Below are 15,455 nucleotides of genomic sequence, written 5' to 3'. Positions count from 1 at the left end.
TGGAAAAGGGAGAGGGAAGGGAGTCTGTTCCCACTCACTCTCTCATCAAGCCCAGATCCAAGGTATGATTCTAAAGGGGAGTGTGCTAACTCACACAGGGAGAAGATTATGTGTGTTTAGCTGGACAGATGGAAAAATGTCCCAAGATATCTGGGAATGAGAGTATTTTTATTACTTACTTTCCCAGGTAGTAAGGAGAGTGCCTAGGAAAATTTAAAGCACTATATAAATGAGTTATTTCAGAGCCAGCAAGGAGAAAGACTAGAGGATATGTACAAGGAAAACTATAGCATACATAGAATAGAATAATATGAGATTAAGCAGTTTAAAAAAAAAAGTATCATGGCATCAGATTGCAGAAGCCATTGAATGCCAAGCTAAGAAATTTGTACTCACTAGGCAATAAGAACACATTGAGGTTTGGGATTTTAAAATTTATTTCTAAGCAGAGTAATATAAATAGATTTATATATGAGATAAATCTAGCAGCAGTATGAAGAAGAGTTTGGAAGGAGGCGAGAGTAGAAATAGGAAGACCTTTTAAGATATTACTGAAGTAGTCCAGGTCAGTCCAGAGAAGGGTCAGTATTAAAGCAATAGGTTTGGGAATAGAGAAGGAAAAAATAAATTTTGGTGAATGGAGTAAGCAAGTGGGGGAGGTAGCATGAAAGGTACCCTTAAAATAGCTTGGTTATTTGTGTTGTGAAATAACACAAGATATCTTAGATAAACTTATTCAATCAGGAGAGGGAATTAATTATTATACTGACTGATAGGTAGGTGTTATTAACAATGCCCAGAAACCCGAAACTTCTTATTTTAATGAATTATTCCTGCCACCTAAGCTCCTAGTAAGTAACTAAGCCTTTCTAGCTGCTGAAGAAAAAGGCATATGTTGGGGTTTTTTTGGATGCTCTAATTTTTGGTGCCCTGTGCTAAAGCCCCAATGGTCCTATCCTAGTTATAATCCTGGATACAGTCTATATTGCTAAGGTAGCACCATCGGAACTTGTTAGCTAAGAGGCAAGGAAAGGAAAGGGAAAAGAAAAATTCAAAGATAATTCCAACCAGAAGATATGCCTTCATGAAGATCCTGACTATGGTATTATTGGGCACACTAATCTGATGTAATCTATTCTTTGTAGGAAATTCCAATGAACTTCGTGGATCCCAAAGAAATCGACATTCCGCGTCATGGCACAAAAAACCGCTACAAAACCATTTTGCCAAGTGAGTTTTTTTTTAATTAAATTTCTGTTTCTCATAGATTTGTAAATGCTACACACGCCATCTAATAATATACCCAGAGAATACAGTTTAAGATAAGCCTATCTTTATTTTGCAATATTTTTAGATGGGTAAGTCACTTAATCTTTCTAAGTCCCAGAAAACTTCATCTGTAAAATTAATGGGCTAAGTCTTGCCCCCTGAAAACTCACCCCCCAGCAACTTATGTCATTAATTGATATCATTAAGATCCTCTCCAGTCATTAGAGAGATGGGTGACCATTGAAGCCAAATGTGGTACACACCATCAGATGCTATTACTCTGTTCGTTCAGTTTAAGTGTTTCATTTTTGAGCCTGTTGACAGAATGTTTAGTTGTGGGGGGAGGGAACATTAGGGGAAATACTACTTTGGTGCAAAACCAAAATGCAGCGATCAAATTGTTTTGAAATTAATGAAATGAGTAGTCTTTAAGGATCTTTTCAGATCTGACGCTTTATGCTGGATTGTTCTCCATTCCTATTAAGAAGACTTCATCAGCACTAAATAACATTAGAAATGAGGGCTTCCTCATTGAGCAAATAACAGATAAAACCGATGTTTAAGCAAAGCCATAAATGTGACAGGGTGATAGCATTGGAAAAGAAATAATTGGCCCCTCATTCCTAAGACTTCTCATCCTCTCTTAATGTGTCTCCTAAACTAAAAGAAAATGGTTACTCAGTCAAATAATGGTATTCATAATATGGTCATTTGAATTCCACCCACTCCCACCCCCTGGCCCAGGATGTTGAACTTTGACTGTGATGGTAGGAATAGGATACTGGAACAAAGCCTTCAAAGAAAAAATATTACAGAATCCCTGCTAATGGGGACCATGGGGAAACAAAATCTGTCTTTGCACTTTCATTTTTGGTTAAGGTAGGAATGCTTCATTAACTTTGCTCCACTGAAATAAACCTTTAGCTAGTTTACACAGCTCAGTCTGGGTACCTGAACTGTGGTCTTTGTTGAAAGATATTCTATAGTAGCCCTTGGCAGCAGTTAAAAGCAAATCAAATGGTGTGTTGGATAGAATTTTTTTAATTCCTCTAAATCCTTTTGGGATTTGAAAAAATATCTGCTGAATTTCTATCTCATCTTATAGCATGCTTGCCCCCAAATCCTCATTTGACCCCCAAAAAGGTTTTGGAAAAGATTTGAATTATTAAAAAACTATAGCCCTCCCTGTTTCCTGTCCTGATGATATCAGACTAGTGCTTTTAGACTCTGTGTCAGCTTTTCCATTCCCAGAACAGGGTGGATCCCTTGATCTAGGGCACCTGTGGTGACAACTGATGTTGTACATGATGGATTTTCTGTTGAAAGTGTCTATAGTCTGGGTACCCCACCCTCTGCCCTGCTGAGCGATTTCTAATTTAGAAAATGTAAGTTGCTCGAGTCATACTATTCCGTGGGAAATACTATCTGGGAAGGCTAGACTGAATATGCTGGGCTGTGTGCTAAAAGTTGCTTTGGAATTGTATTGGGAGCTAATTATGTTAAAATGTGGCTCTATTCAACAAACATTTATTAAGTCCCTTATGTGTACAAGGCATTGGGCTAGGTACTGGGGATATAGAAATAAACAATAAAAATTAAACTACTCCTACCTTCAATGAACCTTGGCATGGGATGAGAGTGCTGGGCTTCCTGCAGCCTCTTTGCCAGGACCAACCAACTCTACCCCCACCAGAATCTAGGACCCCACTTCTGACTTCCCCACAGTTCTGACAGATGAACCTTCTGGCTTATCTACCCATGAACTAGGTGTTCACATGTCTTTTGCCCACTTTGGCCCCAACTAAGTGTCCTTTCCTCTCTCTCATGGTTTTTGTATAACTTCCACTTACATTAGAATGTAAGTCCCTTGAAGGCAGACCTTCTCATTTGGTTTTATATGCCAGTGCCTGGTACATAGCGTTTTTGTTTTGGGGTTGTTGTTTTTTTGTTTTGTTTTGTTTTTGTCATACAATGAGGGTTAAGTGACTTGCCCAGGGTCACACAGCTAGTAAGTATTAAGTGTCTAAGGCCATATTTGAGCTCAGGTCCTCCTGAATCCAGGGCTGGTGCTTTATCCACTGTGCTACCTTCCCCCACATAGAGCTTAATAAATGCTCTATCTACCTATCATCCATCTCTCTCTTTCTCTCTCTCTCTCTCCCTCTCTCCCTCCCTAGCTAGCTACCTACCTACGTACCTATAGATACATCTTTCTAAAATGTATCTATCTCAATATTATTGATGGAGTTGGAATCAAAAAGACCTAATTTCAAATACTGACTCAGATCCTAACTAGCTATATCAACCTAAGCAAGTCCCTTAAACTCTGAGTTAAGTCTCAGTTTTCTCATCTGTAAAATGGGAATGACAATGACACCTAACTCACAAGGTTGGTTTTTTGGGGTTTTTTTTGTTTGTTTTGTTTTGTTTTGTTTTTTATTTTAGTGAGGCAATTGGGGTTAAGTGACTTGCCCAGGGTCACACAACTAGTAAGTGTTAAGTGTCTGAGACCAGATTTGAACTCAGGTCCTCCTGACTCCTGGGCTGGTGCTCTATCCACTGTGCCACCTAGCCACCCCACAAGGTTGTTTTGAGAACCAAATGAGATAACAGAAATAAGGTGCTTTGCTAAACATTAAGCAGTCAGTCAATGAATATTTATTAAATGCCAACTATGCTCCACTGTACTAAGTACTCTGTAATGCTATTATCGTTATTATTCTACTTGAGAGATATAATGATTGAGCAAAAAGTATGTAGCAGGGGTGATGATGATAATCCCTGATTTATTGGATTGGAACAATCACAAATCACAGGAGTTCTTTTTGTCATCTCAGCAAGGTATCTGGACATAGAGATGTTTCCTGTTGGGATGATATGGGGAACTATTCCTTGGTCTAAATACAGGAGGCTATCCCAATTAATCAAATCAGGATTTCCATCATGATCTCTGAGACATAAACATATATGTGTGTGTGTATATATACATATGTAATGCATATAATATGTTCTATAGATACACATGTATAGGTAGATGGTAGATATACACGTGGAATTTTAAAATGTATCTATATAGAAAGAATATGTATGTATAAATGTATATACATTTGCATACACATATGAAGAGAGAGGGAGAGAGAGAGAGAGAGAGATGGTGCAGGGGATAAAACACTGAGCCTAGAGTCAGGAAAACATGAGTTCAAATTCGACTCAAACATTTACTAGCTATGTGACCCTGGGCAAGTCACTTAATCCTCTTTGCCTCAGTTTCCTCATCTGTAAAATGATCTGGAAAAGAAAATGTCAAACTATTCCAGTATCTTCGCCAAGATCAAACGGGGTTACAAAGAGTTGGATATGACTGAAACAACTGAAGAACAACAAATATACATACACACATACATATACATGTGTATGTGTATCCCAAGAGGCAGAGAGCACTAAACAATAGGGGGGGTCAGAAAAATCCTGTACAGAAGAAAGTAATCAACCTATATTGAAGCCAGAGATTCTAAGATATTTAGGTGAGGAAGAAAAGCATTCGAGATCTGGATGAAAGTCTATGGCCAGGTTAAGAATTACCAAAAGTATTCAAGGTTTAAATCAAGGTAATTTCTGACATATTCATGCAAAATTCCCTCTATCTTACATTTATATTTCAATCAATGAGAAAACATTTATTAAGTACCTACTTTGTGTCAGACACTATGGATCCAAAGACCCAAATGGTGCCCAATCAGTTTTTTAAACAATAATGAAGTTAAAGGGACTCTCTTCCCCAGGCCTGATTCGGTTGGCTAAAATCCAGTAAAATCATCAGCATTTCGCTGAGAATAATATCTACACAGATAAAAATCTCACTATATACCAGATTATAAAGCTTATGTCAATGTTTATAATAACACATTTTGTAATATAAACAAGTGTGTGCAATGGCTTAAGGGGGGAAGACCATCAACTTATATGTAAATTCTAAGTCATCATGAAAAACCAAATCATAGAAGAAAAGTGTTCGTGAACCAATATTCACAGAAAAGCTCAGAAATTCTCCTGTTTCTTCCACATTTAGCAAATTCATTTATAGAGAATCTGTGATACATAGGAAGTAAGGAGGATCCAAGTGACATCTGGCCTCCATTTCATGCTTATTAATTTTGCATCCACTGAATTAATTAGCCACCTGAATTAGTTCCTTGAATGGGGGAGGGATTACTATGGTTAATTGTGAATTTCTTCTCATGGTAAGACAATTTTAATAGAAAAGAATACCACAGAGATCTAGTTTACCAAATGACCAATAAGGACAAAATTATATTATAGCACTCATTTCTTTTTAACTGGTTCTATATATTTTATTTCCATTTATATTGGGTTTTCCTTATTATCACTTCCCTAAACAGAATCAAGGTTTCCTTCTGTATCCATTGTGACTCAGAATCACCCATCATGAAAGGTGTTAGAAGATGCTACCTATTCTCATATTTCTCTTCCCTCAAAGACTCCAAGTGTCATTCTCTTATTTTTGCCTTTTTTTTTTCATTTAAAATCACAGAATTCCAGGCTTGGAAGGAACCTCAGCAAGCACCTAGTCCATCCTATGCTCATCCCCCAAAGAATCCCTACAACAATACACCTATTAGGAGTAAGCCTCACTCAGAGTATCTTGCTAGATAAAGTTCTATGTTGGGTGAAATGAAGCATTCACAAGTCACTGAACTGTTAACAAAAGGAGGTTTACTTAGCCCCAAGGTAGCAAGGACATGCAGTCAAGATATACAATAGCACTTAACTTCTATAGACATAACTTTCCTTCTCTCCATACGGAAAATGGCAGGGGACACAGTGTAGCAACTGAATTCTGTCATTCAAATCTGAAAGGCACCAAGCCAAGTGGATGGGACCTTTAAGTAACCTGAAGACAGGTCAGTATAACCAGAGACCTCCAGGAACCTGCATCAAGCAAGTCACCACTTGTGCTTCAAACTCAGGCCAATGAAGCCCCTGGCTTTGTTACCTTATAGGGTCTAATCCCAAGGTTGTGTTGGAGCCAAGTGTTAAATGTTCAATGTGACCATTTATTCCTTGGAGATTGGCAAACTGCTATAAATAGATCTTGGTTTATTGTTTTATTGATTTTTTAGACTTAAGAAGCTGAGGAGGAAAATGTTAAAAATGAAAATTAAACTTAAAAATTTGTCCTATGTATATCTCTTCCCCACCCCACCCCCCTACCCCACCCTGACCCTGGGAAAGTCAGCTGGTAAACATTTACCAACATATCTCTGCCAAAAGCCATTGAGGGAAGGGAAATCATTGATAGATATTGGTCCTATTATAAGATCCAACAAATATTCATTCAGCCTTTTCTTAAAAACCTAAAGAAGTGAAATCTACTACCTCCCCAAGTACCCAATTTCACTTGGAATTGCTCTAATTGTTATAAAGTATTTTTCTTTATGTAGCAAAACATAGGACCTACATTCTCAGAACTGGGCAGGCTATATCTTTCCTTCAGGCTTCTAACATACCCCTTTAAGAGTTTGTAAATATCATTCTCTAATACCTTCCCCTTTAACTCCTAGTGTATTCCTCTTGCCCTTTATCCACCAGTATTTAATATCCTGGTTTCATTTAACCAATTAACATCAATTAGCTTATACAAAGTATATTTACTGAGAAGATCTAGCCAGAACAGAAATACAAACATACCCCACCGCCCCAACACGTAGAGGTCATATTCTCTCCCACACAACTTGGGAATAGTGGGTTTATACTTAAACCCACTTTATACTTAAAGTACTTTCTACATAACATTTTCCCCACCAAGTTCACCAGTAAATGACTTTCAAGTTCTTGAAGATAGTTATATTTCTTCTGAACAAAACATTCTCAGTTCTTTCATTCAATACTCATAAGGAATGGACTTTAGACTTTTTGCCATTCTGGTTGCCTTTTGAATCCTCTCCATTTATTAATGTAATTTCTAAAATGTGGTGCACAGGACTTAACACAATACTCCAACATCGTCTAATCAGAGCAGACTACAGAGGAACTGTCACCTCCTTATTCTTGCAAACAATATCTCTCTTAATTCAATGCCAAGATTGAATTAGCTTTTTTTTTTTTTGGCTGTCTGTGTAACCATTTTTAAAATACTGAGTCCATTAAATTGCCTGAGATATTTTTCAGGTAAACTGCATTCTACCTATGCCTTACCCATGTTGGACTTCCGGGACTGATTTTTGAAACCAAGAGTAAGGCTGTGCCTATTAAATTTTATCTTACTAGATTCAGCTAATGGTGTGCTGGAGCCAGCTCATACTGGCTCATGAGAAACAATTGTTAAATTTTCAATGTGAGCATTAACACCTCAGAAACGGGCAAACTCTATAAATCCAATTTTGATCCATAGTTTTGTTGAATGTGTAGACTTAATAAATTGAAGGAAAAATTGTTAATGCAGATCAAATTTTAAAGTGTGTTTTGTGTACAATTTTTTTAGCAAGCCAGTTGTTAAACATTTACCAGCACACCCTTGGATTCAGATAATTTTTTGAATCTGTCAAGATCTTTCAATCATTTTTTTGTTCTGTTTTGGGTTTTTTGTTTGTTTTTTGGGGGGGGCAATGAGGGTTAAGTGACTTACCCAGGGTCACACAGCTAGTAAGTGTCAAGTGTCTGAGTTCAGATTTGAACTTAGGTCCTCCTGAATCCAGAGCTGGTGTGTTATCCACTGCGCCACCTAGCTGCCCTGATCTTTCAATCTTTTTGCATATTGACTCTAACATTCAATGTGTTGGTTATCCCTTCCCAGCTTTTAGTCATCTGCAGATTTGATAAGGATGCCTTTTATGCCTTCATCTATATCATTGCTATTCATTTATTAATGCTCTTCCATCTCCATTTAAAACAAACTCCTTCAATCCATATGTCATTACTTCTCTCCCTTCCTTTAAATGCATGAGACTCATTTCTTTAGGGATGGAGGGAGCATGATCTCAAGTGGTATTATTATGGCCACATAACAGTTGATTGGATTTAATGCTAGCTAATAAAATCTCTCTTTGCACCATGCTTCACTGAGAGTACCTGTGCATTTCAGAGAGCAGGTTGTGGACATTCCTCATATTTCTACATCCTTTACCATCTTTGCCATGTGGTTCATTGCAACTGATCCTTTTATTTTAAAGGAACTTGAGCAATAGCATGTATTCACGTCAATGCAAAGGGGTAATAGGTATTCTCATATAACCAAGTAACTGTTTATTCCAAAAAATATGTCCTTCTGCCCCTTTTATATGTGAACATTTTGGTTATTGAAAGGGACAGCATGGGGGCATTCTAGTCAATATTTAACAACTAGCTCACTAGAAAAAAAATGTATTCATGGCACACATTTAAGTCTGATCTGCATTATTATCAATTTTATCCATCACTTTCTTAAGTCTAAACAATAAAACAACAACAACAAGAAGTCCTGATTTCCAAAAGGTAAATGCTCACTCTGAAAATTTTACAACTGGCTCCAGAACACCCCTGGGGCAGTACCTTATGAGTAAATTGAAATGTTATTGGATGATAGACTTGTAATGATAATCTTATTATACCATGATTATCACCTATGAAAATATGGCAAAGGAGTTGTGAGCATGTTCATTGTGGGGAATTTTCTGTTTAAAAACTCTGTTTACCAACATAGCTATGATGGTTTACCATAAACTATATATGTATATATACACACATATACATAATAAAATACGCATATATAAATTGTTCATAGATGCATGTACACAAAATACATACATACATGTATGTGTACAAATATATATGTATGTATGTGTGTATACGTACTGTCTATATCCATACCTATATTATCTATATCTATATCTAATCTATCTATCTATCTGGAGAGAGAGAGAAAGTATTCCAATATGGTTTGTTGACTTGGTATTCTTATCTCTTTACTTTATACATTTAAGAGACATGATTCTGAGAAAGGATCCATAGACTTTACCAGGCTGCCAAAAAGGTCCAGGACACCAAAAATAGCTAAGAACCCCTGACTTAAGCCCTGGAATTTTATTAGCCCAAACTAATATACTTTATTTGTTTTTTTGTTTTGTTTTGTTTTGTTTTTGTGAGGCAACTGGGGTTAAGTGACTTGCCCAGGGTCACACAGCTAGTAATTGTTAAGTGTCTGATGCCAGATTTGAACTCAGGTCCTCCTGAATCCAGGGCCAGTGTTCTATCCACTGCACCACCTAGCTGCCCCCCAAACTAATATACTTTAAATTAAATATAGTTTGTCAGAAAATGTTTGGTTACTCTTTCACTATTCGATTATGTTCTTGATTTTTTAAAAAGTATTTGGGACCGACTAAATCTTGGGAAATGCTACAAATTATTTATTTCCACATATAAATTTAACTAAGCTGCTAAGCAGGGAGCCTGCCTAAGCTGTTTTATAGGGTAGAGGTCACACTACATCAGGTTCATCATGGCATTGTAAAAACTAAAGGAAGTGGGTGGTTTTTTTCAAGGCTGAGTGGTTTAGGGTGTTTGTGGAAACTTCTAATAATCAGTGTGTACTGAAAAGGAATGAGGGGTTTCCTGTCCTCATATTGCTAAGAAAAGCAAATTTTCCTTACTGGAGAAGTCTAAGAGGGCAAGAACAGAATTTTCATTTCTCCAATGGGGAGATCCTCCAGGTCATTCTTGTTTGTAATTACCATGAAGAGAGAGACAGAGAGAGAGACAGAGAGAGAGAGCTGAGCTATATTCTAAATTCTGTGTAAAAGAAATCTTGCACTTAATATTATGTAAATTTCTTCCCACAAATATTTAAATACTTCAATCGTTTGAGATTCCTTCATATCAGCATCCACTCCATTAACACTCATCTGAGACCCTCTATAATTTAACAGAGTCTTCATGAGTCGCTATAGCCTCAGATTGCACCTTCTCATTGCCAAAGTCAGAGTGAACCTTTCTGAACTTAGATAGGCTTTTCTGCAGACAAGAGACACACAATCCATCTCCAGGACCAGACTTGAAACCTTTTCAATTCAATTTAATTACACATATTTATACATTCAATAAGTACCTACCATGTGCAAGCCATTTATACCAGGTACTTGAGGATACAGAGCCAACAATCAAACAGCCCTCAAGGAGTTTATTATACATACTGCATGTAAACAAATAATTAATTACAAAGTACATATAAAGTTGAGGCTGTGTGGCATTGTAGAGTTATACCTGGCCTTGGAATCAGGAAGATCTGGGTTCAAGTCCTCCCTCTGACACATAAACAACCAACTAGTGTGATCCTAGATACTTCCCTTCTCCTCTCATTTCTCAGGTTTCACTCAAAGACTTAATTGCAAAATAGCTGAAGGTCTTCATTTAAAGAAGCTTCCTCACTTGGAGTTTCCTATTTCAGTGAAGTCATAAATCTAAACATGCCCCCAATGCTCATGTGTATGCACACACACGCACACACACACACACACAGAGTAATGAAAAGTAGATTCAAAAAGGAAAGATAATAACAGGTAATTAGTAAAAGCTTCACCCTGAATGTAATCTTTGAGCTGTACTTTGAAGGAAGTAAGGACTTCTACAAGGGGGAAGTGAGGAAGGAAAACTGTTTATTCAAAGACCCAATTCCATCCTACAAGAATTGGGTAAGTGCTTACTACGTATAAAATACGGTACTGAGGTAGTAGGGACACCAAGGCATTCTGTGAACCCAGGTAGGTTCCATTCTCCTTTCATTTTGGCAGCCTATTAGAGCCACCGGATTAGCCTTCCAGAATCTTGGATAACCTCTACCCTGTGCTAAAGCATCTGATGAGGAAATTAGTAGAGGAGGACAGAATTCACAGATTTATTTTATCTAACAATTGGTACCTTGAAGGTTTTGTTGTCTGATTTCCTCATCCTGAAAAATGACCCTGGAATGCCAAATACAGTGGTCTTCAGACTTTGTCTGAATCCTGTGCAATGGCAAGCCAATGTTTTATCAGTGAATAATCTGGTGTGCATGGGTAAGAAAGGAATTTCTTTCCAATGTGTACTTGGCAATTTCAGGCCAGAATACCTATTTTCCCTCATATGACTAGGCAGAGCAGTATGACAATACTATATTAGATAGTTTAGGGACATATAGACTCACCTATTCATGGCAGAATCAATAGCATTGCCTGATGGACTGTTCTCAGACCTGAGAGGATTCATGTTTGCCAGTAACACCCAGGGAGAAAATAATAGTTACAGACTTGCTCGATCCCACACTGACCTCCATCATTTGGCAAATGAATGTCCTTGAGCAAGTGTATTCATTCCTATAGACCTTGTTTTCCCCGCTGTGAACTGAAGAATTGGACTGGATAGACAGTCCGTAAAGTAGGATTTATAGATCCTCCAAATTATATTGAAATTAAGATGTAATTTTTTCCCCTTCTGAATTCAGAGACCCCCTTCAGGTCAATCCATAGGCTTTGAATGGGAAAAATACATCTTTATTTCAAAATAGCTGCCTTTGTAATCTATGTATTTTATTTTATGTACATAAAAACATGATTTGGAGAAGGAGGTCTGCAGGCTTCACCAGACTGCCAAAGGTCTATGACAGGGGGGGGGAAAAGATTAAAAAAAAAACCTGTACTGTATAATGATATCTACACCACCTTCTGGTCTGGCATCAGTGTGTGCTAATTTAACAATTCATTTAGAATATTCTGAAAATTTTATCTTGTTTTGTTTTGTTTTGCAGGACAATGAGGGTTAAGTGACTTGCTCAGGGTCACATAGCTAGTAAGTGTCAAATGTCTGAGGCCAGATTTGAACTCAGGTCTTCCCGAATCCAGGGTTGGTGCTTTATCCACCTAGCTGGCCCCTGAAACTTTCATCTTTACCCATACTTAGGACTAGCCAATTATATCCCTAGACTAATCTGTTACCTTGACATTATGTAACATATTGTCCCCAAATTTTATTATGCTCTAAATGAGGCAAAATGTTGCAGCTACTTCAAGGAGCAGAATTTTGGCCATCCCCAAACCACCACCATCTAGTTAATCAAAAAGCATCTGCTAGGCACTATGCTAAGCAATGAATATACAAAGAAAAAGCAAAGAACGTCCCTGCCTTCAAGAAACTTAAATTCAAATGGAGGGGTCAAGAGGTACATATAGAAATATGTATGCTATGATATGTAATGCTATATATAATATCATTAATATTACATTAATATAATAAATTATATTTCTATGAATAGTATATTATTATATATACTATTGCATATTATATATATTATATTATCTATACTATTACATATATACACATGCACGCCCATACACATACACATACACATACACATACACATGCACGCACATATACACATACACATGCACATGCACATACACATGCACGCACATACACATACACATAAACATAAACATACACATACACATTCACATACACATACACATACACATACACATATGGGATATTTGGCAGTCTAGGGTAGGCTTTGGACCCCTTCTCAGAATAGTATTCTAAATGCCAAAATTAATTACATGGGATTACAAAAAAAGACTTATATTGAAATACAGTTATTGACATATCAAAATAAACTTCATAGACCCCAGATTAAGAATGTCTGCTTTAGAGGAAAAGACCTTCATCTCCAAACCTTCCTTCTAAGATAGTAGATTCCCCATTGTTTCAGATATTTAAGTAGAGAATGCTAGACTGTATAAGGCCTCCTGCAGAATATGGCCCTTGAACTGAGTTTGGAAGGAAGTCACAGATTCTGAGAAGTAACAGTGAAGAGAAAGCCTTCTAGGCACCAAGGACAATAATTAGAGTGGCAGGAGGAAAACATATGGGGTATTGTATGTGGGGGAGAGAAGTAGACTAATATTGCTGGGCTATAATTCTTTGACATTTGCTTTCTTCCCCAAGTATTTCCTACTTTAGCATCAGTTAGCACTAACAAGTTAGCCCTAGACATGAGGTTATGAAAGACTTGTATTGTAAATGGTGTAAAGCAGTTTTAGCCAATGTATGGAGATCATAGAAGGGATTAAAAGGAGGGAAGACTCAACTCCTCCATTGCACCTCTATGGAAATGGAGCCCCAAGAGCACTGCAATCCATGGAGTTTACTAAGCAGGGCTGTTCCAGGAAATGACTTGGATAAATGTCTTTTGAGTTGAATTGAAATGACTCAAATTGACTGAAGTCAGGAGATATTTGTATGTTGTTGGTGGATAGTGACAAAATGACTATTAAAGTCCCATACAGGTTTTCCATATAAATAACAATAAAATGGAACATACTAGAAGCACTATTTCATCTGGCAAATAATTTTTTGGTTTTGTTTTGTTATTTTTGTTTGTTTGTTGTTTTGCAGGGCAATGGGGGTTGAGTGACTTGCCCAGGGTCACACAGCCAGTTAGTGTCAAGTGTCTGAGGCCAGATTTGAACTCAGGTCCTCCTGAATCCAGGGCCAGTGCTTTATCCACTGTGCCGCCTAGCTGCTCCTGGCAAATACTTTCAAATATCTCAAGGATGGTCATGTGGAAGAGGGATTAAATACATTTGGAGTCATTTCAGAAGATAAAACCACCAATGGAGGATTTGGGCTCAATTTAAGGAAACACTTTCTTGTAATTCTGTCTAACAATATAATAAGCTTGTTTCTGGGGTAATGAGTTCCCCATTGCCTGAGGTATTCAATAGAAGATGGTTAGACATTTGTCAGAGTTGGTTTAAGAACATAAGGATTCTGATAATGAGTTGAGAAGTACACCTAAAAGTCCCCAGAAGTCCTTCTAACTCTGAAGATTTCATGATTCTGTGTTATTGGTCATTCTACCCATTGATACTTGAGTTCGTGAAGAAGCTTTTCCAGGGTAATTTGCTTACTTTTCTCTTGTCTTTTTATTATTAGATCCTCTTAGCAGAGTGTGTTTGAAGCCAAAAAATCCAACTGATTCTTTGAGTACCTACATTAATGCTAACTACATTAGGGTGAGTAAATAAACATGTATTTCTGCTACATGGCTGTAAGTTTCATTCCTTGTCCATTCTCTCCCCACTCTCCCAGTGAAGTAGCTTAAGATTCATTTGATTTCATTATTAACTCTTTTGTACCTTTTTTCTCAACCATTAGCATTTTAGTGAGTTATTTATTATATCTTCCCTTGGCAGCTTCTTGCTCTCATGGGTTGTTTGACTGGGTACCACAATGTTCTGCTTTGCTTGCTAGAAAAACCACCACCTAGAATCCAGTGTGATATTTGGTGACATTCTCCTCATCTATGTTGCTTTTAGACTCATGCAGCTATTTTGTTCTATAGATCTTTCACCTAAATTTCTAGAGCAAGGCATGAATTCAAAGCCAATATTTTTGTCTCTGTGTTTAAACCAGGGTTACAGCGGGGAGGAGAAAGCTTTCATCGCTACACAGGGGCCCATGATTAACACCGTGAATGATTTCTGGCACATGGTCTGGCAGGAGGACAGTCCCGTCATTGTTATGATCACAAAGCTAAAAGAAAAAAATGAGGTATGATTTTTACATGCTTGCCAACATTATGCATGAACCTGTACTGAAGGAAAGATCTTCCATGAATAAAAATGGCATACTTTTGACAACAGACAGCTTAAAGATGGAACCTTCCAAGGATTAGGCCATTTTTATCCTTTCAGATGGTCTACTACTAATATTCTTCTCTGATTGAGCATGTTAGCTTGCTTCCAAAGGGGTCAAATCCAAAACCCACCTCTCTTTTACTGACATCATCAAAGGATCATAGATTTAGATCTCAAAAGGATCTTAGAAATCATCTAGTCCAGCCTCCTCAAATGAAGAAGCTGAGACCTTAGAGGCATTTAAAGGTTTGCCTAGGTTCACATGGCTCCTATCTGGAGGAGGGTGGGAATCCCAGACTTTCCAGATCTCATATGCAGCCAGCACTCTATTGACTATATCATTTATCATGCCTATTTTAGATATGGGAAAATCAAGAACAACAGATAATTAATTACTTGCCCCAAGATCTTATACATAATTCAAAAAGAAGGGAAAACAGAATCTAAGTTTCCTGTCCATTTTAGGGAGAAAACAGGGTCACAGGCAACTAGAAGGTTCAGTAGATAGAGTGTTAGACTTGG

The 15,455-nt window shown here is 37.4% G+C and overlaps 1 protein-coding gene across 2 annotated transcripts in view; it reads left to right on the top strand.

The window, feature by feature from the left end:
* The window catches only part of PTPRR (protein tyrosine phosphatase receptor type R), a 373,668-nt gene that overhangs the window by 287,584 nt on the left and 70,629 nt on the right, over positions 1 to 15,455 (top strand). For both annotated transcript variants that reach the window (XM_043965210.1, XM_043965209.1), the window contains 3 exons: positions 1,146 to 1,230; positions 14,230 to 14,309; positions 14,710 to 14,847. In XM_043965210.1, the coding sequence (XP_043821145.1) occupies positions 1,146 to 1,230; positions 14,230 to 14,309; positions 14,710 to 14,847 (303 nt within the window). The remainder of the gene's footprint in view (positions 1 to 1,145; positions 1,231 to 14,229; positions 14,310 to 14,709; positions 14,848 to 15,455) is intronic.

The sequence above is a fragment of the Dromiciops gliroides genome, chromosome 5 (assembly GCF_019393635.1).
Source record: "Dromiciops gliroides isolate mDroGli1 chromosome 5, mDroGli1.pri, whole genome shotgun sequence".
In the NCBI taxonomy this organism is placed as follows: Eukaryota; Metazoa; Chordata; class Mammalia; order Microbiotheria; family Microbiotheriidae; genus Dromiciops; species Dromiciops gliroides.
This window is presented reverse-complemented; position numbering and strand designations above follow the sequence as displayed.